The 26,762-nt window shown below is 47.9% G+C and overlaps 1 protein-coding gene across 1 annotated transcript in view; it reads left to right on the plus strand.

The window, feature by feature from the left end:
- Positions 1-4,141: 4,141 nt before the first annotated feature.
- Positions 4,142-26,762, plus strand: part of SLX9 (SLX9 ribosome biogenesis factor) — a 59,941-nt gene continuing 37,320 nt past the window's right edge. Inside the window, exons 1-2 of the mRNA XM_069860902.1 lie at positions 4,142-4,234; positions 6,687-6,801. Of these exons, the coding sequence (XP_069717003.1) occupies positions 4,142-4,234; positions 6,687-6,801 (208 nt within the window). The remainder of the gene's footprint in view (positions 4,235-6,686; positions 6,802-26,762) is intronic.

Genomic DNA, 26,762 nt, shown 5'->3' on the forward strand with positions numbered 1-26,762 from the left:
GTCTCGTCTGGGGCAGAAATGAGGAAGTCAGAGTGGTGGCTGTAGAAGGGCGTGTTCCTCTTCCAAAACCCAACCAGCCCCACTCACATTGGCCAAAGCATCTTTCCCTCCATGGCTGGGGCTGATCTCCCTGGGCTCCCCAGCGGGTCTGTAGCCCTCCTGCTTCACCTGGCAAAGGGACCCAACTCAAAACTTGTCCTTTTTGCCCCAGTTTTAACTTTTCACAGCACTACTTAGGGCCAGCCCATTCCCCCAGTGGGCAAATAAAGCTGGTAATGTGGGAAACTGATTGCTTCACAAGCTATCATTAGAAAATGTGGAGTCTCAGACTCTGGGCTGGGCTCTGAAACTTTGCATTGAAACTTCCTCCTGGTGTAGCAAGGCCTCCTTGCTTGGCAGATAATGCCAGCACCATTCCTGCTGTGGCACAGCTAAGGGCTATGTTGCTTTTTTTTCAAGCAGACTGAAGTTTGTTGTGCAGGCTCCAATGACTCCTCCAACCACACCTGCAACAGTATTTCCTTGAGCAGAAAGGAGTCAGCTTCTGGCAACCACCCCTTAAGTTCTTTAGGGTACTAAATTAAAGAAAAAAGTAATTTAGAAAATGTACAGGACCATAGGTCATTTATAAAAATAATTGCAAGCTTTTGTTAATTGTTTTGTAGCTTCCCCTTCGAACAATCTCTAACACTGAGTGACCATTATGCATTGTAATACAGCGATGCAGTTTCACCTGCTGCTGCCTTACTGTGATGGAGCTGGGTTTATTTTTTCAGCAAACAAAGAGAATTGCAGTGCTAGCAGCAAATTCCTGATGAATACTTCACGGCTTAGAGTTTTTATTGAAGAAGACAACAGAGCTGGTTTCATCGTGGCCAGGCATTGGGTGTAACTAGAGAGCATGGTAGAAATGCTTGCAGTGGGATAGGAGCCTTGGAGTAATATCATCTGGCTGGTGTGGGACCCGATGGGGGATGGAGCCTGCTGGGAGCTGGGGTGCCTGTCCCACTTTGCTCAGAAAGCTCAGGAGGCTGCTGGATGCTGCAGAGCAGCTCTCAGCCCTGGAGCAGGTGGGCCAGGGCACAGACAAAGCTGGGAAAGCTGTGAGGACTTCCTGCCAGTGTTGCCGATTGCAGGGGAAGGAAGTCTGTGGTTGAGTGAGCCAAGCTGTTGTAATTTTTTTTTATAGTGCATCTGGCCCTTATTGGGCTGCTCTCTCTTCATTGGGTTTGTCAGCAGCTCTGCTCTCAGCAGTGGGTCATGGGAAGGGGGTGGGTGGGCTGTGAGCCTATTGAGCTGGAGCAGTGGGAGCAAAGCCGGTATAACATGGTCCTTGTGGCTCAGAAGCTGAAGATTGCTGGTGTACACTCATCTCCCCCTGAGCTGTTCATCATTCTGACTTGCTTGGGTGGACATCCACAGCACGGCGCTGTCCCTAACCATTCCCAGGGGACCCTTAACCGCCCCCTGTCCCCCGCATATTGGTGCTTAGCCTGGTGACTCTTTAGTCTGACTATCTACTGCATATATTAACCAACAAGTAGCTGTTTCTAAGCTGTGTCCTTGCTTTCGCAAACACACATGGGGCAAGATATCCAAGCAGAAGCAAGCCAGGGCTGCAGCAGGCAGCACTAGGATGCCAGTGCTCAGCCTCCCCCGGTCACTCCCTACAACCGCTGGCCCAAACCACACTCCTTCAGTGTGGGTTTCAACTTTTATACTTCCTGGTTTGGGAACAATTTCCATTTTTTAGATGATGTCTTGTTATTGCTTCATTTTATTTTTCCTTGCTGTTGTTTAAGCCTGCTGCAGGTGAAGCGGATGGGCATCCTTTGGAGACATGTACGTGCTTGGGCATAGCACACATGCTCCCCAACCTTATTGTATGCATTCTAAGCTGTTAAATGTTTCTTCTTCTATTTTCTTTGAACTGTCTTTGGTTTTATTAGTCCCCTTTTTAATTTTAGTTTTACTGGAGTGGATTGTGTTTCCCCCCTGCCACCGGTGCTAGACTGTTCTGTATTTTGCAGGATGCTCTTGAGCAGCAGGGGTGGGAAGTGGGTTGTTGAGTTGTGCATCCATCTGGGCATTCTCAGAGCAGTTCCTCCCCATGGTTGCTGACTTTGGTGATCAGAGATATCACTTTGGTGCTTTGCTCCTAAACAATGCTCACTCAACCTATAGCAGGCTAATGGAAGTTTCCCTGGTGTTATTTTCTATCCCTGATGAATGCTAAATGTTCCCTGGTGTGTCCCAGCCACTGTCATTCCCCAGCTGAACAAGCGGAAATACAGAAGCGGGGATTCAGGGCAGCTGTGGAATCTCCATCCTTGGAGATGTTTTTTATTTTCAACCTTCTGTTACTTGTATAGGGTACACTTGGGTGTGAGGAGGTGTGTAAACCAGATGTGGCATCTTTCCAAGCATCATCACCTTCCCAGGGACCTTTCCCTGCATTTCCCCATGTCCTTGGTACCCACGAGGAGGATCACCAGCCATGCACTTGTGTAGCACAACTCGCCTTGCATTTCTGTGCTGCCCATGCTTATCCGCACTCATCAACCCATTGGCTATGTGGGAATGGCTGCCACCCAAGAGATGGACTCATGGATGCTGGCTTTCCTCCTGGAGGTAGATTGGTTTCCCCTAGCCTTGCTTTTCTTATCCTCTGGCATGTCCCTGCTCATTTGTCTGCAAGCCAGGGCTGAATGAGGGACCTCCGGGAAATGGAAAAAGGAACTTCAGTCAGTGTTGATGAGTATGCTGCAAGAACTTCTCTTTGTTTAAAAAAGTAGTTGCTGCTAAACACAACATTTGTCACTGTCATTTTTTGAGGTTTCAAAAGTTCAGTGGAAAAATGCTACCCAGGGTAGCCCCAAGGCAAGGGTGGGGATGTGGTGCCCTGGGGCTATTACAAAACATTGTGTTAACCTGAAATCAGTTTTTAAAAAGGCTTCCTAAATGAAGTAATTTGTTCAGAGGGAAGACGTGGCTTTTATTCTGTGCAGGGTGCTAGGTGGAAGATCTTCCACAAAACTAGCACACCTACTGAAGAAAAAGAAGGCCTATTTATACAAAATTGATGTTCAAAATCACACCTAACACAATCGTTACACCTATCTAATACATATATTCATTAGGTTACACAATTTTACTTTAACGCAAAATTCATAGAATCATAGAATGGTTTGGGTTGGAAGGGACCTCAAAGCCCATCCAGTTCAACCCCCGTGCTGTGGGCAGGGACACCTCCCACTGGATCAGGTTGCTCAAAGTTCCGTTCAGCCTGGCCTTGAACACCTCCAGGGATGGGACAGCCTGGACCAGTGTTTCATCACCCTCAGAACGAATATTATTATAAAAATGCTTCTTTCTTTCTTTATCCTTAATTGGGATAAGGATGTCCTTCATGTGATCCTTAAACAATCAAATTCTTCCTATCTGATATCCCTTTCCTTGTTTTATCACACGTTTTCAGCCTTGAGTTGATTAACTACTGAGTTCTTCACTTTCTTCAGACCAAGTTTGATAGGAATGGTTGGACTCAATGATCCACTGGGTCTCTTCTAACCTGGCTACTCTATGATTCTATGATCCCTGGGCAGAGGCCAGGATGTTTGTAGAAGATAAGTGCCTGCATCTCTGGGCAGATACTTGGGTGTTTGTGGATGATGTTAAGTGCATCTCTGGGCAGGTATTAGAATCACGGAATCATAGAATCTCCAGGTCGGAAGAGACCCACAGGATCATCGAGTCCAACCATTCCCGTCAAACACTAAACCATGCCCCTCAGCACCTCGTCCACCCGTGCCTTAAACACCTCCAGGGAAGGTGACTCAACCACCTCCCTGGGCAGCCTGTTCCACTGCCCAATGACACTTTCCGTGAATTTTTTTTTCCTAATGTTCAGCCTAAATCTCCCCTGGCGGGGCTTAGGGGGTTTGTGGATAATATTTAGTGTCCGCTCCTCTGGCAGATATCTGGGTGTTTGCGGATGACGTTAAGCGCATCTCTGGCGGACATTGGGGTGCCTGCACGCCGCTAAGCGCAGCCCGGGCAGACCCAGGCCCACGGGCGCCCCCCAGCGCCCGCCCCGCCGGCCGCTGCCCCCGCCCCGCGGCCCGGCCCCTTCCGCCCCGCCATGGTGGGGAAAGCGCGGCGCGCGCGGCTGCACCCGGCTGCCCCCCGGCCCCGCCGGGCCACGCCGCCGCCCCCCGGGCCCGGCCCCGGCGCGGTAACCGCAGGGAGGGGAGGGGGCGGTCTCTGCGCGTGCCCGGGGGGTGGGGGAGCAGGCGGAGGCGGTCACGGTCGGTTCGCACGCGGTCGCATAAGAACGGGCGGCTCGGGCTCGGGCTCCGGGGCCGCGGGCGGCCCGATCGAGTGGGGAGACCCTGCCCGCCGCGCGGGGCTGGAACCGAGTGCTCTGTAAGGTCCTTCCAACCCAAAGCGTTCTGTGATTCTAAAGCTGCGCGCCTGCCCGGCCCCCGCAGCACCGGCACGGGTCCTCCACTTGGGGCACAACAACCCTGTGCAGCTACAGACTAGGAGAAGTCTGTCTAGAAAGCTGCCTGGAGGAGAGGGACCTGGGGGTGTTGGTTGACAGCGACTGAACATGAGCCAGCAGTGGCCCAGGTGGCCAAGAAGGCCAATGGCATCTTGGCTTGTATCAGAAACGGTGTGACCAGCAGGTCCAGGGAGGTTCTTCTCCCTCTGTACTCGGCACTGGTGAGACCGCTTCTCGAGTACTGTGTTTAGTTCTGGGCCCCTCACCACAAGAAGGATGTTGAGGCTCTGGAACAAGTCCAGAGAAGAGTGACAAAGCTGGTGAAGAGGCTGGAGAACAGGCCTTATGAGGAGCGGCTGAGAGAGCTGGGGTTTGTTTAGCCTGGAGAAGAGGAGGCTGAGAGGAAATCTTACAGCTCTCTACAACTACCTGAAATGATGTTGTAGAGGGGAGGGAGCTGGGCTCTTCTCCCAAGTGACATGGGACAGGACGAGAGGGAATGGCCTCAAGCTCCACCAGGGGAGGTTCAGGCTAGGTATCAGAAAGAAATTTTTCACAGAAGGGGTCATTGGATATCGTCAGAGGCTGCCCAGGGAGGTGGTTGAGTCCCCATCCCTGGAGGTATTTAAAGGATGGGTGGATGTGGTGCTCAGGGACATGATTTAGGGGTTCATAGGAATGGTTGGACTTGATCCAGCCTGGTGATTCTATGACATGGAACAGCATTGAATGGTTTTGGTGCACCCATGGCTTCCCTTGTGCCGAGAGAGGAACAGGCTGAATGGGCCTTGAGCAGCCTGACCCAGTGGGAGGTGAAATGCAATGGGCTTTAAGGTCCCTTCCAACCCAAACCATTCATGACTCCACGTGCAGCTGGTTTTATACCACCGTGCAGTTCTGTGTTGGTGCTGGGGGATATGGAACTGTTGGAACGGGTCCAGAGAAGGTTACAAAGATAATCAGAGGCTGGAGCCCCTTCCGTAGGAGGACAGGCTGAGAGAGTTGGGCTTGTTCAGCCTGGAGAAGAGAAGGCTCCAAGGAGATCTTATAGCGACCTTCCAGTACCTGGAAGGGGCTACAAGAAAGCTGTAGAGGGACTGTTTACAAAGGCCTATGGTGATAGGATGAGGGGGAGTGGGTATAAACTGGAGAGGGGCAGATTTAGGCTTGATATAAGGAAGAATTTCTTCACTATGAGAGTGGTAAGGCACTGTCTGAGGTTGCCCAGGGAAGTTGTGGCTGCCCCATCCCTGGAGGTGTTCAAGGCCAGGTTGGATGGAGCCTTGGGTAGCCTGATCTAGTGGGATGTCCCTGCCCATGGCAGGATGGTTGGAACTAGGTGATCTTAAATGTCCCTTTCAACCCTAACTCTTCTATGATACTGTCATCTAAACTAATATGTTTTTTTAGATGAACCAGAGATGGTGCTGCAAAGCTTAGGACTTGGGAGGCATTGTGTGCGTATAGGAACTAGATGCTGAAGATTTGGTAAATTGCTAGTAGTCATGGAATCTGCTTAATGTCCGTCAGTTTAAGATTCAGGCTTCTAATCTGCTCATTTGTTGTTGATCTGTATTGTTATTTAGTTACATACTTGCAACCAATCTGGCTTTTCCTTAGGATGCTGATCACAGTTCTTCACTCAATTCCTGAATTCACTTGAATGAGGCGAGGTTGAGTTTGGGTAGAAATTTAGACTAGATTTAGACTAGAATTTAGACTAAACATAAGGAGGAAATTCTTTGCAGTGAGGGTGGTGAGGAACTGGCCCAGGTTGCCCAGGGAAATTGTGGTTGCCCCATCCCTAGAAGTGTTCAGGGCCAGGTTGGATGAGGCCTTGAGCAGCCTGGTGTGATGGGAGGTGTGCTGGTCCATCGCAGGGGCTTGGAACTGGATGATCTTTAAGATCTCTTCCAACTCAAACCATTCTATGATTCCATGAAATCGGATGAGAACAGAACAGCTGAAAACACGACTTTGTGAAGCTATCTTCTGGAAGAGCCTGGGGGCAGGCAGTGTGTTGACTTTACCATTGTCTGCCTTCTCTGGAGAGGCACCCACATGCTGCCACTGGACTGGGTGCCCTGTTTCCATCAGGGTGGTGCTGGGTTTGATTATTATTTTTTTATAATGCATGTTACGTGGTGGTGTTTGTACTGACTCCTGCTTAATGTTTCTTTAGGATATGGACTGGGACTTCTCATCTTCTGGTGTCTTTGCTGGGCTGAAGATTGACCCTGATACACTAGTAAAGGAGCTTGACTTGGACTCTAGGAGCATCATTTCCTCCAGAACAGGTTTGTTGTATTTTAAGTGAGCGTCATGTTAGGTTGCAGACAAAGCCACTGGCGATTGTACTTGCAATGGCTGTCAGAACAAGCCCAGGAGGAACCTGGGCTTCCCGTGTTCCTGCAGGGGCTTTTAAAAGTGGTTTCTGTTGGGGCTTGGTGGAGGCAGAAAGGCATGTATGTGCTTACTGCTCCCTGCTTGTGCAGGGAACTAGCTTTGGGCTACCTGACAGCTGCTGGGGTGTCCTCATGCAGCCAAAGGCTCCTGGCCCCAAGAGGCTGAGGGGACAGCAAAGCCCAGGCTGTGACCTGGGCCCCGGGCTTCATCTGTGGCAGCTTTTGCCTCACTAACATCTGCCATTTGTATTCCAGCACTCTGTCAGCAAGTTGCTCGTTGTGTGCCAGCTGCACTTTACCCACAGCAGCCTGATTGTAGCCAGTTTTGTCACTTTGTCCTTTTCTGCTCAAGGACTCCTGGGCAGGAAAGTCCAGCTCTCCAGGGAGTATAGGGAGTGAGATTGGAAACAGGGAGTAGATAATGGACACTTTTTTCTAGTCACACAACAAGGAAATGCTTCTTCTAGCTGCTTAGTGGTGGACAGAGCTTTGTAGTTTAGACCAGGGCTCACCTCCCTAAATGGAAAGTTGACAGAACAGCAATCTGTCCTGGTGCAGTACCTTGTTTGCGAACTAAATTAATTTCTTTTCTCCATGCAGATTGGCCATGGTTCAGTGACTTTGTTTTCATGTCCAGGGCTATGAACCAACTTGATAACCACCTGAGGGCTAGTGGTTACCCAGGCAATTGTGAGCTGTAGCAGCCATAGCCCATCCGTCACGTTTGGTCACAGAGACAGGGAAGGGAAAGGTTGTGTGAGGACACAGTTGCTGCAGATGCTTGCCCTTCCCACAGAAACCTTTGTGAAGTGTATTGGTTTCGAAACACTGACCTCATTGTTCGTAATTCTCCTGGTAAAAGGACATGTGTGGATATGTGTGTATATGTGAACACAGCCATCTCTTTAATTAAATTAGACAGCATGTTGAGGGCTGACAGCCTGCGGTCCTAGTCTTTCTTTGCAGGCTACAGCTGTACATGTCTGGTTTATAAATAGATCTGTGCTGCTGGTCCCTGCGCAGTGCTGATGATGCAGATGTGTGGTGCCTGACTATGTTTAACCCTCTCTTGAGGCTGCGTGCTGGCATCCTGCAGACAGTGATGCTGACCCCAATGCTTTGTGCTCCCTGCGCTTTCCTGATGATCAGCTAAAAATAGCTGTTCATTTGGAGGCACAAAACTGCAATTCAATGAGGAAAAAAGCAATTTGATTTATTTTCTAAATCTTCCCAAGGTGCTGTGCCCTTTCTTTTTGTATCACTCTGGAGCTGTGTGGAGTCCTTTTCATTATGGAAATGAATTCTTTTTTTTGTGTTAGTTCACTGAACTGTAACTAGGATGTGCTACAATGGCAGGCACCCTGGAGTCAGAAAAGACGTTCTAGGCTTTGTCTCCTGGGATCCTTAGTCAGCTGAGAGCCTGTTCATCAGAAAATTCAACTTGACTCCAGCCCTCCCCCTTCCCTCCATTTCCCCCTTACCTCAGTGCACAGGGCAGGAGGATATGGTTCTCCTACACATTGTTATTTTAAGATTTAATAGCAAGAAAAAAAGATGTGTCTCTCCCACTTGCTTTTCAAGCTCTGAGAAGGTCAAGTTGGCAGACTGTAGGTAGGCTTACTCTCTCTATCTCCTGTGCTTTTTACAGCTGAAGATTTTTTTTGTCAAGGATGCTGAGAAAGCTGGTATGTTTGTCTTCCCTGTGCCACACGTTACCTAAGGTTGCTGGTGTCTCTGTTTTGTGTTATGATCTGGCATTCTGCTGTGGCACTTTAGGGACAGCCAGGAAGACTTCATTGTGGGCTTAGAGGGGCCTATAGGGCATGAGTGAAACAGGGGCATTGGTTACAGAGCTTGGATGTGGCAGGAAACACTGCTGATTTACCAAGTTCAGCTGGCACTGTGGGGTTTGACTCTATTATCTCTCTCCCTTATACCCTGCGTCCCTCTGCTTTTGGAAGTGTAATTCCCAGAAAGCCACCATCTCACTTCATGTCTGAGCTTCCATAGCATTGCAGCTTTGTAAAATGTATCTCTATAAGATGTTTCTGGATAAAACATGTGACTTTTTTACTACTGTTCTGCCTCTGTTCCTTTCTCAACTTGAGCTTTCACATTTTGGCTTTGTGCCTGAACTGGGGGACCCGACTTTTGTCTTGACAGAGCCTGAACACCAAAGCTGTGTCCTCTCTTCTAATTCTGAAGCTGTCAGATGTGAAGCTGGCCCAGAAGATTATGTGGGGTTGAGGGATTGCTTGTTGCTGAAAAAGAAAGAAAGGAGTGGTGAGGACATTGGCTTGCAGCTCTGTCTGTCAGCACATTCCCTCACTGTTTAAGAGAGGATAGTGGCTGACTGGGTCAGCAGAAGAGACCTGGATGGCCTGGTCTCCTTGCTGGGTCAGCAGAAGAGACCTGGATGGCCTGGTCTCCTTGCTGGGTCAGCAGAAGAGACCTGGAAGGCCTTGCCTCCTCAGAGTACGGTGCAGCAGTTGCTTCTGGACCAGTTTGGATTGGTGGGATAAGGGGAAGAGCCAGCCAGGCCTGCTCCTGTGACTGATTGGAAGACTGTGGAGCTACTTTTCCTTTCTGTCTTGTCTCTTTATCCTTCTCTAACTGGGATGTGTAGGTGACTATGATGGTGCATCTTTAGCTGACTACTTCTCCCTGTTTCCTTGGCCTCCCCCTCTGCCTTCTATGCCTAGGATGTTTTTTCTGGTTCCCCACTTTCTTTGCCCAAGCTCTGCCTATTTGACATGCCTGTGAGGTTCCTTCATCTCTCCCACATTGCTTGGGTACTCAGGGCAACTTGCAGAAGTTATTTACCTTTTGTCCAGATGTTGTCTGTGCTCATGAGGAAATAGTCTACTGCATTTTCTTCAGAGAAGGTGAGATGTTTCTTGTGTGATGGAAGCCTGGAAGCTGCATGGTGATGGAGGGTGAGCGTGGCTCACTGCTGTCTCTTCCCCTACAAGTCTGGCAATGGCAGTAGTAGATGGTGGGTACGCACCCAAAGAAGACATTTTGTGTCTCACATGGCAAATGCAGCTCTAGGCTCTGCGCCCATGCATGATATGAGTGCCGGGTGCCTCTGTGGGTTCAGAAAGGGGCTGTACAGATTGATGGAGGGAGCTGTCACTGTTTCTTAATGGAAAGACTTGTCTGGTTTGGGATGCACAGGTGAAACGTGGTGGTTCTGCTCTTGCTGTGTCTTAGGCAGAAATTGGAAGGTATATTGCGGCCTGGAAATGTAGTGTTGTAAGAGGACCGGAGACAGGCTTCCCCTGACCCTGGGTGGTGGTCTTAAATCCAACAAGATCCCTGTGTGCAGCACAGAGAAGCAACCAAGGTGCTATGCAGTGGCTCAGGCCACCAGGATGTACATGGAGAGAATATACGCTGCTGTCTGGGCCGTGTGGGACAGCTGGGGCAAGAGCAGGGTCCAGACCACAGCTGTGGGCTGTCTGATGTGCTGGGGGCTAACTAAATAACAGCAGAGCATGGTTACTTCCAAGTGATGAAAAGCTTCATCTGGAAGACCTGCTTTGATGCACTGAAGCCAGAGAGATTCAGTCCTGTAGGAAATCAAGACATCGTTGTGCTGGGTCTCAGGAGCTATTGCCTGTTGCCACCAAGAGAGAGGAGACCTCTCTCTCTACGTTTTTTCTCCTTAGTTCTCTCTTGGCTGTGATTATGCAGAGGGAACAGGGAGGAGCACAGTATCTCAGTTGGAAAATTCAGTATCTTTAGCAGAGCTAGCATCACTGTTAAAATGAGTGGTTGTGTGTTCTTGCATGTGCTGGGGCTGAAAGGAGGTGGAAAGGATGTGTGTTTTTGGGAGGATAAGCTGCTGTTGCTGGTTCTTGCCAGTTGAAGGCTATGTTTTTCTGAGCATTTCTGAGGATTCCTGATGCATCAGATGGAAGCAGGGTACTCTGTCAAAGTATCTGCTACTCTCATGGTCATGGTCTTGTTGCTTCCCTTAAATGCTAGGCAGATTCAGCACACTTCTTATGATAGGTGCGAGATATCAGCTTAGGCTGTTCTGGCATCAGTAATTCTTGTGGCATGAGAAGGAAAGGAAAAAAACTAATAAAAAATGCCACCAAAATGGAATTCATTTTAGTGAGTCTTGTATGTGTGACAGTAGAAGGCCAGTGGTCTAAAATAGAAAGTATTTTAAAACAGGGAGCTCTGACCCATGCTGTACTGTGACGCAGACCTGCTGCAGCTACTTTCTCCTGCTCTGTTTCTTGTCTTCATTAGCTCAACTTAACACCAAATTTCAGATGATTTCCACATGCTTGTAGGTAACAAAAGCCAGCAACATCACTGTGAACAGTGAAGTTAAGTCCCTGAGTTAGTTGCTGCATTAACACTGCTTCTTCGGCGGCACCCGGCAGCAGGACGGTGAGTTCTGTGGTGGGGTGGACGTTTTGAGGCGGTGGGAGCTTCCCTGAGCCGGGGAAATCCCAGAAAAACCCAAGCGGGAGTCCTGACAGCCCCCACACGCTGGTCCCGCGCGGTGCCTGACGGGAGGGGGCGGTTAGGGCGGTACCGCGGGAGAGTTAAACGGTCCCCCTGGGAGCACCGCAAAGAGGGGTGGGGCAAGAGAGGTGCGGGGCAGTTTGAGCGGCAGTTCGAGCGGGCAGGGTGCAGAGAGGAGCTAGAGACTAGGCAGAAGACACTGAAGACCATGGTGGCCACCAGGCAGAAGGTTAAAGCTGCTCCGTGTGCTGCAGCAGGCAGGATGGATGCTGCCACCCAGCCAGAGCCACAGCGGGTGCATGCAGCTACCCAGACCCTGGGCTGCAGGCAGTGCCCCCCTCCCACACCGGCTCGTGCCTCTGGTACTGGCTCCACTTGTGAAAGCTGCGCTCGCGTGGGGGAACTCTGTCGTATGGTGGAGGAGTTAAGGGAGGAGGTAAAGAGGCTGAGGACCATCAGGGAGTGTGAGAGGGAGATAGACCAGTGGAGCAGGGCCCTCTCACTAACTCAGCAGCCTGCTGGAGCTGGTGTGTCCAAACACTGTCCACCTCCAAACTGCAAGGTTGGGGGAACAAGAGATGGGGAATGGCAGCAAGTTCCTGCCAGACGAAAGAAACCTGCTCCCCTCACCCAGACACCAAAACCCCAGATCCCCCTGGTGAACAAGTACCAGGTGCTGCAGGTGGAATCCAATCCTGAGGATGAGGATGATGGCTCCCACAGCCTAGAATCCTTCCCTAGGCCGCACCATCCTCAGAAAAAGAAAAAACCATCCTCCATTAAGAAGAAGAGGAGGGTGATTGTTGTAGTGGACTCCCTCCTAAAAGGAACAGAGGGACCCATTTGCAGACCGGACCCGCACCACAGAGAGGTCTGCTGCTTACCGGGAGCATCAGGGAAGGAGGTAGCTAGAAAACTTCCTTCCCTGGTCCACGAGACAGACTACTATCCTCTGATAGTAGTCCAAACTGGTAATGATGATCTAGTAAATAGAAAGACCAAAGCCATCAAGAAAGACTTCAGGGCCATTGGGAAAATGACGGAGGGCTCTGGGGCACAAATAGTATTCAGCTCCATCCCAAGGCTAAATAGAGAGGAGCTGGAAGTCAGGAAGAAGTATTCGATTAATGCCTGGCTCCGAGCCTGGCGCGAGGAGAGGGGCTTTAGCTTCTTTGATCGTGGGGTGGCTCATGCACACCCAGACTTTGTTGCTAAGGATGGGACACGTGTGTCTCCTAGGGGGGCTAAAGCCCTTGCTAAAAACCTGGCTAAGCTCGTAAATGGAGCTTTAAACTAGATGTGAAGGAGGAGGAGGTTGAGACCAGGCTAGACAGGAGCGAGCCTGGATGTGGGGCAGTGGTGATTCAGAGAGGGGTGTGCTGGAGAGGACCACCAGTACATCACCACACAGAAAGTGGGGGAGAACCCACCTCGGGGTGCTAAGGGAGGTACGGGCACTCTGGAGCTCGCTACTCCAGTTACCAGGCAATTGGGAATGAACTCTGTTCCCTCTAAGAGGGCTGAAGGCTCAGCAGCTCAGCTGAAGTGCATTTACACCAATGCATGCAGCATGGGGAATAAGAAGGAAGAGCTGGAATCTGTCGTAGGGCAAGGAGCCTATGATGTTGTTGCCATCACGGAAATGTGGTGGGACAACTCATATAACTGGAGTGCAGCTATGGTGGGGTACAAACTCTTCAGGCGGGATAGGAAGGGTAGGAGAGGAGGCAGGGTAGCCCTCTTTGTAAGGGAGGACTTGGACTCCGTTGAGATGGATTGTGGCGATTGAGTGCCTGTGGGTTAAAATCAGAGGAGGCCACCAGAAGGTAGATTTTGTGATGGGAGTCTGTTACAGAGCACCCAGCCAAGGAGAAGCAGCTGATGAGCTCGTCTATAAACAGCTGCGGTCGATCTCTAGATCGATGCCTCTCATTCTTGTGGGAGACTTCAATCTTCCTGATATCTGCTGGAAGTACAATAGAGCAGAAAGGAAGCAGTCTAGGAGGTTCCTGGAGTGTGTGGAAGACAACTTCCTTGCACAGCTGGTGAATGAACCAACAAGGGAGGGTACCCTCCTGGACCTGCTGTTTGAGAACAGAGAAGGCCTTGTGGGGGATGTGGCAGTAGGTGGACGCCTAGGACAAAAGGATCATGAGATGATAGGGTTTTCTGTTCTAGGTGAAGTGAAGAGGGTGGTTAGCAGGACAGTAGCATTAAATTTCCAGAGGGCAGACTCTGAACTCTTCAGAAGGCTGGTTGTCAAAGTCTTATGGGAGACAGTACTTAAGGGCAAGGGAGGCCATGAGGGCTGGGAGCTCTTCGAAAAGGAAATCCTAGCAGCTCAGGAGAAGCCATCCCTGTGTTCCGGAAAAAAAGCCAGCAGGGGAAAAAGCCGGCTTGGTTGAACAGAGAGATCTTGAGTGATATCAAGAAGAGGAGGAACGTTTATGGGCTCTGGAAGAGGGGACGGGCGTCTTGGGTGGACTACAGGAGGGAAGTGAGATTGTGTAGAGAAAAAATCAGGAGGGCTAAGGCTCAACTAGAAATCAGATTGGCAAAGTCTATGAAAGATAACAAAAAATCTTTCTATAAATATATAAATAATAAAAGGAGGACTAGGGAGACCATACAGTCCCTATTGGATGCAGAAGGAACAACAGTGACAGGGGATGAGGAAAAGGCTGAGCTACTTAATGCCTTCTTTGCCTCAGTCTTTAATTGTAAAGAAAGTCATTCTGTCTGTGTACAAACCCAGGAGCTAGAGGAGCAACATGAGGCTCCCATGATCCAAGAGGAGGTGGTTAGAGCCTTGCTAGCCCGACTAGACACCCACAAGTCTATGGGGCCGGATGGGATTCATCCAAGGGTATTGAAGCAGCTGGCGGATGTGCTGGCCAAACCCCTTTCCATCATCTTCCAACAGTCCTGGAAGACTGGGGAAGTCCCACTGGACTGGAGACTGGCTGATGCTGTGCCCATCTACAACAAGGGTTGCAGGGAGGATCCAGGAAACTACAGGCCTGTCAGTCTGACCTCAGTGCCAGGGAAAGTCATGGAGCAGGTGATCTTGAGTGCTATCATGAAGCACATGCAAGAGAACTGGGTGATCAGGCCCAGTCAACATGGGTTCATGAAAGGCAGGTCTTGCCAAACTAACCTGATCACCTTCTATGACAAAGTGACTTGGCTGCTGGATGACGGAAAGGCTGTGGATGTATCTTCCTGGACTTCAGTAAAGCCTTTGACACAGTTTCTCACAGCATTCTGCTTCAGAAACCATCAGCCTCTGGCCTGGACAGGCGCACACTCTCCTAGGTGGAAAACTGGTTGGATGGCCGGGCCCAGAGAGTGGTGGGAAATGGAGTTAACTCCAGCTGGAGGCCAGTGACAAGTGGTGTCCCCAGGGCTCAGTGCTGGGTCCAGCCCTGTTCAATGTCTTTATCAATGACCTTGATGAAGGCATTGAGTGCACCCTTAGCAAGTTTGCAGATGACACTAAGCTGGGTGGAAGCGTGGATCTGCTGGAGGGTCGGGAGGCTCTGCAAAGGGATCTGGACAGGCTGGACCACTGGGCAGAGTCCAATGGCATGAGGTTTAACAAGGCCAAATGCTGAGTCCTGCACTTGGGGCACAACAACCCTGTGCAGCTACAGACTAGGAGAAGTCTGTCTAGAAAGCTGCCTGGAGGAGAGGGACCTGGGGGTGTTGGTTGACAGCGACTGAACATGAGCCAGCAGTGGCCCAGGTGGCCAAGAAGGCCAATGGCATCTTGGCTTGTATCAGAAACGGTGTGACCAGCAGGTCCAGGGAGGTTCTTCTCCCTCTGTACTCGGCACTGGTGAGACCGCTTCTCGAGTACTGTGTTCAGTTCTGGGCCCCTCACCACAAGAAGGATGTTGAGGCTCTGGAGCGAGCCCAGAGAAGAGCAACAAAGCTGGTGAAGGGGCTGGAGAACAGGCTTTATGAGGAGCGGCTGAGAGAGCTGGGTTTGTTTAGGCTGGAGAAGAGGAGGCTGAGGGGAGACCTCATTGCTCTCTATAACTACCTGAAAGGAGGTTGTGGAGAGGAGGGAGCTGGCCTCTTCTCCCAAGTGCCAGGGGACAGGACAAGAGGGAATGGCCTCAAGCTCCACCAGGGGAGGTTTAGGCTGGACATTAGGAAAAAAAATGTCACAGAAAGGGTCATTGGTCACTGGAACAGGCTACCCAGGGAGGTGGTTGAGTCACCTTCCCTGGAGGTGTTTAAGGGACGGGTAGACGAGGTGCTCAGGGACATGGTTTAGTGTTTGATAAGAATGGTTGGACTCGATGATCCGGTGGGTCTCTTCCAACCTGGTTATTCTATGATTCTGTTCTATGATTCTATGAATGATTGCTTCCTATCTGTGTAGTTTACTTAGCTGCTGACACAATGTAAACCAAGTGCTTTGCCATAATCTAATCCATGTAAGGATCTTTGTTAGTAGTGTGAGCGAATAAATCTCCACTGGGTGAGCCTCTGTAGTGTGGGAGTTAAATGTTTCCAGCTAAGTCAGAAATAATGGCCTGTCATAGGCTGGTTTGCTGCCTCTCGCTTTTTTTCTTTTTTTTTTTTTTTTCCACTTTAGTTTTCATTCCATAGTGTTTGCTTCTTGAAGCAAAAGCCTCTTCAAGGGTACTGTGACAAGGTGTGTTGCTGAGAAAGCAGTGCAGCAAGCGCTGCCACTTCACAGTTGCTTGCGAAACCTTAGCTTATCACCCTGATTTCTGAGGTTGTGGCAAGAGTAGCTTTTTCTGCAGATTGCTCTGGCTCCTCCTGTGCCACTGGTGAACCAGGAAGATGTGAAACATGGATTAAGTTATCTGCTGCCTTTCGTCCTGGGCAAATTAAGAGTCCTGAGGGCGACCATAAGGTAGATTTTTTTTTTTTTTTTTTTTTTACATTGAGACACAGGAACAGAGAAGTTGTGGGTGCCCCATCATTGGAAGTGTTTAGGTTCAGGTTGGATGGGGTGTTGAGCAATCTGATCTAGTGAAGATGAAAGGGGGGGTTGCCTAGATGATCTCTGAAGATCCCTTCCAACCCAAACTGCTCTGTGAGTCTGTGATTGTGTACCGCAGTGGGGACCACAGTGACATAGACCATTAGGTTAGCAAAGGTTGTACTAGGCCTTGCTGTTGCCTAAGTCTGAATTTGCACCATGTGATGCAAAGCACGTGTGCTGTGACTTTCCCCTGTGTAATCTCGAGAGCTTTGGTCCTTTGATAACCAGGACAGTCATGCAGTATAAGTTTCTCTGTCAGTGATGCAGAGCAGTAAAATTACTTTGCAGCTGACAAAGAAAGAAGTCCCTTTTCCTCCTGAAGAAATGTGGAGATGGGAGAGACCAAAACCAGGCCAAGCAGGAACCTGACAGCTCGGAATTGCTGGAGTCTGCAGGCTGTGTATGGCCTTACTTTTCCCCTTTCTTAGATACTTTGTGAGTTCCTTTTGTTACCAGGTTCACTGTATCTATTGGATATCTGTTTCCTTCTCCTTGGGCTCTGCAGCCACTTGTCCAATTCTGTTCTCCTTTTGTAGCCTCAAAGGAGAAGCAGAAAAGCTGTGGTCGGTTGGCACAGTGGCCGTGCTATGGGACCGTGCACTAACTTCATGTGACTTGACTTGCTTTCCTGGCTTTTTTTTTTATTAGTTATGTGCTGGAATCCATGTAAAACTTCTCGTCTCCTGGTTTTCGTGTTCCTACAGTGTCTGGACTCATGGCTATTACTGGAATGGATCCAGTGTCGTGTTGCTTACAGAATCGTAGTCATGGGCAGTCTACTGTTACGTTACAGGAGCTCTGATAGGAAGCAAAACTTTGTCCCATAATTGATTCCTGTCTGTTGGATTCTGCTTCTTTGACCTTCAGATATTACTGTTCTTTATCTTCTGTCTTTACCCCGATCATATTTCTCCACAAAATGCTTCTGTGCAAATCCTAGAGTTGTGCTGTTGGTAGGAACAAGGTTCCTTCTGCTGGGAAGATGTTTGCTGTGCAGAGCATGGTGTGAGTCAGCCCTGCTGCTGCGTCTAATCCTAGTGCTGTGTACCTTCTTTGGGCAGATTTTTGGTGTTGTGAATCGTTAATTGTTGGACTTGATGATCTAAGAGGTCTTTTCCAACCTAGTGATTCTATGATTCTATGGTGCAAACAGGCTGGAGATGTCAGCAGCCTTCCCACTGTGTATGTTTTGGGCCTTCCCTTCACCTCCTGTACAGCATGCTGCCTGCCACGTTGTGCAGCCCCCTTCAGCTCTGCCTTCGTGGGTATGTGCAGTGCCTGGCCTTATGAAGCTGGAGGCTTCCTGTTTTGGGTTTTTTTTCTTTACTGGCATGTTGGAGTGTTTGGCAATTGAAGGGTTAAAAATAATCTTGTTTGTTTGTTTATTTTAATATATGCATCCTTTCTGAATATCAGTTTTAAGCCCTTGCTGCTTTTTCTTAATGTGAGTTTGGGATAATTTTAAATTTGCCACGTCCGTGGTGTGAAAAGCTGCTGGATCTTCATGGTTCTGCTGCTGTTGCTTTTCTTTAGCATTTAGTTCTGTGCTGGCAGCTGTCACACCCATCTTGTGTTTGTTTTGTACAGAATGCCTTTCCCAAGCTGTTTCCCACTCTAACACTCTCTAGATAGAAAGTGTTGAAAACGGTTTGCTCTACAAGCTGTGGATGGCAGTGAGCAGCCTGCGAGGAACGGCTGTAGCATCTCCACCGTGTGTGTAAAATGCGACATGCTGTGCTAGTCCGGAATGACAAGATGTTCCTGCACCATCTGTCTTTCTTATTAGCTGCCCAGGCTTTGGTCTGAGTGAATTTTGGGAGCATTGAAATGCTCTCCCTTTAGCTAGTGTCAGAGGTAGCTACTGGTGGTGCCCTTGGGTGCATTGTTCTGAGATGATTTTTAACATCTTTGAAAATCACTACCTGGCATGTGGATGCTGGCCTCAGAGGTGCAGCTGCTCTAGTGGCATTTGAGCTGAGATTTCTCACTTTCATGAGTGGGGACTGGATATCAGTGTGGCTTTAAAACAGGGCTCCCAAGTTCTAGGAAAGAAGCCTTCCATTATTGCAGCTTGGATAAAGCTTGGCCTTGATCACTTGAAGTTGTGATCCCAGTCCATCCCGTTTATCTGCTGATCCTGATGCGGGTGGCGGCAGCAGCTGCTTTTTCGGGTCTCGGGGCAGACAGAGTTGCTCTGCAGTATCCCTCACCTCTTGCCCCAGCATATGGGAAGTGGTGCATGCCTTGGCATCGGCCTTGGGTGGAGACCAGCTCAGCTTCCCTGCACAGGGTGGAGGGATGTAGGGAGAACAAGGACCTAGGAGAGCCAGCAACCATTCTGGCAGTTCCTCATTTCTCTTTCATTTTCTTCTCTCCACTGTATCTTCAGACACTGAGCAGACACGAATAGTCCAAATGCAGCCACCTTCAGCCCTAAAGCACTCTTTCCCGGGGCAGGGTGGGCTGCATACCTCTCCTTCACATGCCTCTCTCCTCTCCACCCACGTACCTTCTGCAAGGTGTCCATGCCCTTCGTGGAACTTGTACCAGTCAAGGATGTGTCTCAGGATTGGAACGTGCCAGTCTCTGGTCAAACTACAAACTTTCCTCCATAAGCTGGTATTTCCCTGATGTTATGTATGAAAGTGCTTGAAACCTCCAGTAAAATTCCCAGGAAAGAGGAAATGCTAGGCAGGGATTAAACAATCAATAGATACTTCTTAACCTCTCCTCACAGCCCCAGGATTAAAGACTTGGCATCCAGGGCTGTGGAGGACACTGTATGTGTCTTTATTACATTGTCTGGGGAGTGGTTCCTCTGCCTGTTCGCAGAAGTGCAGTCCAAAAAGCATTCCTTAATTCCATGCCTTGAGCTGAGCTGTAACTAACCATGTCTGTCACTGTCCACTGACTAGTGTGATGCACTGCAGCGTGAGCCTGAATGCGTGAGTGGGGACAGACCCTGCCAGGGCCCTTGGTTGCAGCTGAGCACCAGCTGGCATGGACCAGGGCAAGCCCAGTTCTTTCTTGCATAGCAACAAGCAGAATAGTTGAACCTACTGGAGAAGGAGTACTGTTAACGTTTGAATGCCAATTACTAATAGCTTGATGGTAGCTAAAAATACTTTCATTTCAGGCTTAGGGCTACTAGCAGGCTGCTTTTGACTGTGGATGGGAGTTCTGGTAAGGAGACTGTGCCTTGACTTGAAGTGAAAAGCAGGGAGCAGATGAAGAGCTTGGAAGGGTACATACTAGCCTGACTGGCAGTGACACCACTTCTAGGATAGCCACCCTGGTAGTTTGATAAGGTAGACCCAGACAGGGTAAATTGCTCTAGGTAGCCGTGCACCATACTTTCCTTCTTCCTTGCTTTTTGGCTGAAATTTATTAGGATTTTTGACTGCATCATTAGGAGCTGCTCTTACCTTGACAAGACTAGATCACCTTGTAGTAGCAGTTTTGGTGTCCGAGTGTTTTATAACAGGCTGTTACAAGTCTGCAGGGTGTTTGAGAACTCCAGTAGCGATTTGTGGTATGGGAAACCTCTCCAGTGAGGTCAGATGACCTCAGTCTACATGTTGCTTCAAAGGCTGTAGGTTGCAATGGCTCACCTCAAAGCCAGACGACTCTTTTGTTGCTTAGGTCCAAAGAATGAAAACCAATGAGAACTTGCTTCAAGAGTTGAGTTGACCAAGTTCTCCAGCAGAGCTGAACAGTTGTAGGGACTGCTTGAAATGGAGGGCAGTGATCTGCTGCTGGTACCTTCTAGGAGAACTTGGAGTAGGAATCCTACTGAAAGCTGAAGACATTGGTGCCTTAACGGAAAATAATAATAATTTAGAAAATCCACACTGCTTAAAATTAGTTTAATAATTTATTGTCTTTGCAGTAAGATGCCAGCTGTGAGAATAGCTGTATGAAATTCTACTTAAATTAGAGTCAGTGCAATTAAATGAAAAGAGCTAAATGAGTGTCTGAAACTTGTGCTGCTTGGAGTGCTTTCTCTTCTGGAAACAGACCATTTCGTTGTTGTGAGCACCTTCTGCCAGATCGTGGGAATCAGTTTTGTTAATATTTATGGAAGTAATTAACTTCTTTTTTTCTTGCCCTCCCTCTAGCTGTGGCCAAGTCCTTGTTCTTAAAACTAACAATTTTTTTTTTTAAAAAAAACAATTCCTCCCATTAGCTAGTGGTCATGGATGCTGAGCACTACACAAGTAGAGTAACGTTTTCCATGGATGCTGAGCACTACACAAGTAGAGTAACGTTTTCCATAGTGCTTGAAGCTGCCAAGATGTTTGCAGTCTGCTCCAGGGAGAGGAGGCTGTTGGTAGTGGGAAGAACCTGAAGTGAGTCTTGGGGTGTTGAAGGATGTGTCAGATCCCTGTAATTTATTACTGTGGTTGGTTCCCATGGCTGTACCTGTTGCATAACATTTGCCGCTAACGATGATGGAAGGTGTATGCCTGCTCTGGAGCAGCCTTTACATGCTGCTTTTTGGGTTGCATTGAAGCCGGGTGGCTCAAGAGGAGCGTAGCGCTCAGTGAGGGATTGAGGACTCATTTGGTGAGGCATCTGGGTGCTGCTCTGTGCTTTTGTGAAGCTTTGCTGTGGCCTTTGTAAAAGCTGCGTGTTCAGGCATGTGCTTTTTAGGTCAAATGTGTCAGTCACTTGTGCTACTGAAGGTCTTCAAGAATTTGGGGCTGATGAAGCAAGAATTTTCCTGATGAGGCATGGCAGCTTGCATGTCATGCCATGTCTCGCTCCATGTGATTATGATTCTCAAAGCTTTAAAAGGGTACTAATCTAGCCTGGTATTCTCCTGCTAAATCAGTTTAAAATGGTCAGACATCCTTACTTAAACAAAACCAGATCAGCCCTGCTTAGGAGAGTACTGAAGCTGCAGTGTTACAAAAGAGGTTTATAAACTGAAACCCACGCCTTTGCTGTTCTAATGTTACAGCTCTGGCATAATCTCGTTATAAAATTATAAATGCTACAAAGAGAGAGGAGGCATGGTTCTGTACTGGTGGCAAAGATGCTACCCAGCACAAGTCCTGGTAACAAAACCCTCTTATGGGGCATTAGAGGAACAGTTTAACACTGCGTGAACTGAGGAACTGAATCCTAAAATGGAGGAAGAAGCACTTGCGGAGATGGCCGATTGACAGCTCTGGAATTCAGAGCCCTTCCCTTGACACTAGCCTAAGTATGGAGTTCTGTCAAGCTGTCAAATGTATTTCTGAAATGTGTGTCCTGGGAGTTTAATATTTAATAGACACTCTGTTTAGAAAATTGGTAGAGGCTAGTAAAGGGTAGATGAGATGAGAGGTCGTCTGCTTCTGGGTTGCCCCTTTTGACTTACCTTGACATGCTTTGGGGGTGCAGGAATAAGTTGGCCTCCTCTTTCCTTTGCAAATACCCCTGGGAAATGCCCATGTGAGAAAAGTTGTTTTGCTAGGGCTTCTACACAAGGATTGTCATCCAAATAAATCAGATTTCTGATTTACCAATCTCTGCCCTGCTAATGTGGCTCTTACTTGAATTACAGATTGTGTATTTAATGGTAGATCTTTCAAGAGCAGAGGTCTGTAATTCAGGCTAAATGGTATATATACTACTAGTCCATGTGAGTTATCCTTTATTGAAATAGTAGCAGGTCTAGCATGCCTGAGGTTTTGCTTTTTTGTTGTGGGTTTTTTTTTTTTTAAATTATACGCTCTGTTAATAGGGGCACTTACTCTCAGATTATCTGCAGTCCTTCAGTTACTATGCTAATGGCCCATAGGTTATAATATTGGAGAACACGATACCCTCCTAGAGCCATCCTCTTCTCTCAGGTCACTGGCGATTACAAGGCATGCTTAAGAAATAGTATATACAGCGCTGGTTCCTGCGCTGAGAGCCATTCTGATCCTTGGGATGCAGGGGTATCCAGCAGATCTTTTTTAGGAATTTATGAAAAACGGTTTTCTTTACACTTGGATCAAAATGTTTGCACTGGCTGAAGGTCTGTTTGCCCACATCAGTGCTTCAAAACTGGCATTATTGATGCTTGTATGGGGTATAACTAATAGTGGCATGTAATTTGGGTTTAGCTTTTTAGTCAAGGGGCTTATAGAAAGGAAGCAATTTATTTTTTTAATGGAGTTTTTAACACGAAATCTTGATGGACATTGTCTAAGGTAAATGTAGGAATTCAGACTATGCAAGGATTAAATGCAGTGGGCACTGAAATATTCTGGGTTGCTTGAAATGGTAATTTGAACAAGTTTAGATTGAACTAGCAGTGTTGTAAATATGCCGTGAAGCTAACCACAGAAAATGGATCCTGCAGGGGAAGCATAGGCTATCCAAACAGGTGTTCAAGCTGGAAGGTAGTCTTGAAAGCATTGTATTTAGTGATACTGTCAACCAGCTTGAGTGAAACACAGAGTTCCTGGCAGGATATTGAAGGGAAGGTGGTGCATACAAACTGGTTTTCTGGCCCACTGGTGCTGTGTGCTTGACTGTATGTGGAAGGCATGCAGAAAGTCAATAGATCTGCTTAAAGGATTTTGGCTTCTGTAGGTGTTGTGGACATTCATGCCTACTGTGGCTGTGTGTGGACATGCTCTGTGCTCATTAGCTTCTGTTGCATTTCCTATCTGCCTGGCATTTTAAATTAGTTTTTACTTATGTCTTTTCCTCTCCTTCCTTTCAAAATAGAGATTATTTGTAAATTCAGGTCACTGAGTGTTCTTATGTAACTGGGAATGGCTTCTTTAGCATGGGTAGGACATTGCCAGCTGCAGTGAGGACAGGCTGTGTCAATGCATGCAGTAGTTATTTTGCAACGCGCTTTGGGTTGAAATAACTGTCTATGACTATTGACAGGGGGGTGGAAGAAGGCTGTTCCAAACTACAGGAATTCTGCTGACAGAAATCATGATGTTGAGTTTAAACTGCTTCATTCAGTGGCATTTTCATCTGTTTCTCAGTAAATATTCTGGCTGTTGTTTTTGATTCATGCCAGCGGTTTGTGATCTCAGGGCTGTGCTTGCATGTACTCCTCTGCATCTGTAGGCATGATTGTTGCTTTACTGCCTGTCCCTGAGTGGTTTTTATTTATGGGAGGAGAATATAAATATGTAGATATTGGGGTTGTTGTAACTCCATGTCTTTTCTTCCTTCAAAATAGAGCGTGTTGGCTTGTTCCCCTGTATTGGGTGCAAGTGGCAAGGTTTTGGTAGCGGGGGGGAGGCCAGGGCTGCCCTGTTCTGGATGTAGCTGAGTCCGGACTGCTCCAGTGCACCCACGGTAGCCACAGCTGAGCCCATCGGCCACGATGGTGATGCCTCTGGGAAAACACATAATTAAGAAGGGGTAAAAATGCTGAGCAGGCAGAGGAGTAGGGAAAAAAAGTGAGAAACAGCCCCGTGACCAGAGTCAGAGAAGGAGGAGTGGAGGTGCTCCAGTCACCAGAGCAGCCTGTGGAGAGGACCGTGGTGGATAAGTGTGAGAAGGAAGGAGTGGTAGAGAGGAGCTGTGGTCCATTGACTGTAATGCCATTCCCTCTCCCCATGAGCTGCTCAGGGGAGGAGGTAGAGGAGTGGGGAATGAAAGAGTGAAGCTGAGCCTTGGGAGAAAGGTGGTAGGTAGGGAAAGGTGCTTTAGTGTCTTTGTTTCTCACTTGCTGATTCTATTTTAATTGGTAATACATTAAATTAATTTTCCTCAAGCTGAGTGTGTTTTGCCTGTGATGGTAATTGGTAAGTGATCTTCCTGTCATCTACCTTGGCCCAGAAACTTTCCATCTCATTTTTGCCCCCTGTCCTGTTGAGGGAGGGGAGTAAGGGAGCGGCTGGGTGGGCAGCTGGCCAAGGTCAGCACACCACTTTACCCTGCTTTGGTAAAACTTGAGATTAAAAGTTGAGATTAAATTCGGTACCAGGTAGAACTGTTGCTCTTCAGCTGTTCCTCTGCCTTACTTACTGCCTTTTTTCAACTATATGTCTTCTGAGCATTGTGTAGATCTAGAGATGTCCTTGCTTAAGAGCTGAATTCCTTTGCTGTTTGTTAACACAGGTGTTTAAACAAGTCATTCCTCAGTGTTTCTGTTGTACCTGTGTACCTGTAACAATGTTGTGATCCTCTGTAGCCGTGGTTGTTTAACTGTATCATAAGGTTACAGTATGTTCTTTGCTAGGCTGAATGAGGAGATCTAACACATGGATAGCATCCAGACGGACCCAAGGAAGGGACATGGGGCAAATGCTGCAAATGCACTTTGGAGGTAACTTCAGAGGGAGGATGGTCCTTGTGGAACCTGCAAAGGTGAGCTGGTATGCTTGCTTGTGTCTTGAAGGTCAGATTAGGAACCTCTCTCCTCCTCGCTCTATTCAGGAAAGGAAAGGGACCAGAACAGAACACAGGCATAAACTCTTAATCTTAGCTCAGGCAAGCAAAGAGTAGGTCTTTGATCTGTCCAGATATTTCTTCTGCATGTCTTCGCTCTTGTAGGAGGTGCTGCCTTGCTCCAGTTGTGACTGCATTGCTGACAGCTCTATAGCAGTAGAGAAAGTTTCTGAGACAGAACAGATCTCTGAGAATGCTCCTCTTCAGCTGCTAGATGTGCACATTAGAGGGCAGCAGAATAACTCTTCCTTTTTCTAGGTCATTTCTATATTTTTGAATGATATTTTTCTGCTCCACAGGACACAGAACAAAATTTTCCACTTCCTCCTTCAGTTTTTCCTAATGCAATGAGTGTATAAGACAGTGATGCTTGTATGAAAATGTTAGCCAGTATAAATAAACAGAGCAATTATAGTAAAAATTTGCTTTTTGGAAGCTGTTAAGTGTTGCAGGCTCAAACAAGATGGAGCTTCTCTTAAGATTAAACCACAAACAGCTAGCACCATATGTGGAAAAGCAGCCAAAGGAATGTTTTACAGCTAACTTGTTTTTCACTCAGCCTGATTCTTATTTGACCTGTATGTCCATGTGCATCTATTGATTTGTTTGCTATACCCCAGCTGCTGCTGCTAACACCTTTTACAGCTTGAATAAAATGTTAAAAAAACATACTTACTTCATCTGAAAGTAATCTTTAAATGAGATCTGATAGTGTGCCCCTCCCTCCACTGTAATATAAATTCTATAAATAATTATGGCACAGTCTTTAAAGGCTAAGTGAGGCTGGGATTTGGAGCCCAACATCACAATGCTTACATGCATTATTTATTATGTAACAAACATAGAAGGCTGTGGCGCTGATTTGCAAGGTGCTCAGTAGAAGCAAAAACTAGAAGAAAACTAATATATCAAGAGATGTACAAATAGGTGTCTTGAGAACCTTTGCTGAATCTTCCTGAAGCTCCTTGGCCTAGGGCAGTGGAGCATGTGTGAGGATTGGCAAGGGAAGGCATGACACCTTTCTCTTTTTCCCAGAATGTGTTGGATCTTTTCACGTTGCATCCTGCAGATTTCTGTATCTCCCTCTCTGCCCTACCCAAAGGGACATACATGTCTACCCAAATAGCTGCAGATTCCTCAGGACTTGGCAGATGCATTGTGTTCCTCACATAAGGTGGGGGCTCTTGCACAGCACGGTGTACTTGGCTGCTGCTTTCTGTACTACATTATTTTTTAGAGTGACAATATCCAAGCCCATGACCCACTGAAGTGGAACAGCCTTCTTGACACTGGCAGACGTTCCTGGTACAGCAGCTTGGATTAGTCCCACCTCATGGAGAAATACAGATTGTGCTTTGCTCTCTTGGTTTGGGATCCACTGGAAAGCTGGCATTTCTTCATGTGTTTGTTGTGACACCTCAGCAAAGGCAGGACTGATGCGAAGGTTCTCCTCAGGAAAGGAGAGCTGAACAAAGCCAGAAAAACGTGAAAAATGTCTCCTAGTGCTTGGCAGCTTTTGGTCCATTAGGTAAAAATGTGCTGTCAGTAGGGTAAAAAGATTAAACTCAGTCTTACTCCAAATGAGACATGAGCAATGAGTCTGTAGGTGCATGACACGTGGTTCTAAACCCGTTTGACTCTTTGGTCCATATTAGGAAATAAGCAGGCACAGTGCTCTTGCCAACAGCGCTCTTCATCACAGAGAAATTCTGTTCTTGCCGGCATCTTTTGTGCAATATGGAAAGATCTTCTGCTGGTCCTTCCTGTATTTCTTTTAATGTCATGGGTGTCCTTGCAACAGCTCTCTTGTGGCAGATGCTGATTTCATCGCTGCACAGGGTAGATGAGGCTGTTGTGAGAACACCCATTTGTGCTAATGGAGGTGCAGTTTAAATGCTGTACAGCAGTGCATGCCGTTTGCTGAGGCTTGTTACAAAATTTTGCTTGC

This window comes from Phaenicophaeus curvirostris, chromosome 7 (genome assembly GCF_032191515.1).
Source record: "Phaenicophaeus curvirostris isolate KB17595 chromosome 7, BPBGC_Pcur_1.0, whole genome shotgun sequence".
Lineage (NCBI taxonomy): Eukaryota > Metazoa > Chordata > Aves > Cuculiformes > Cuculidae > Phaenicophaeus > Phaenicophaeus curvirostris.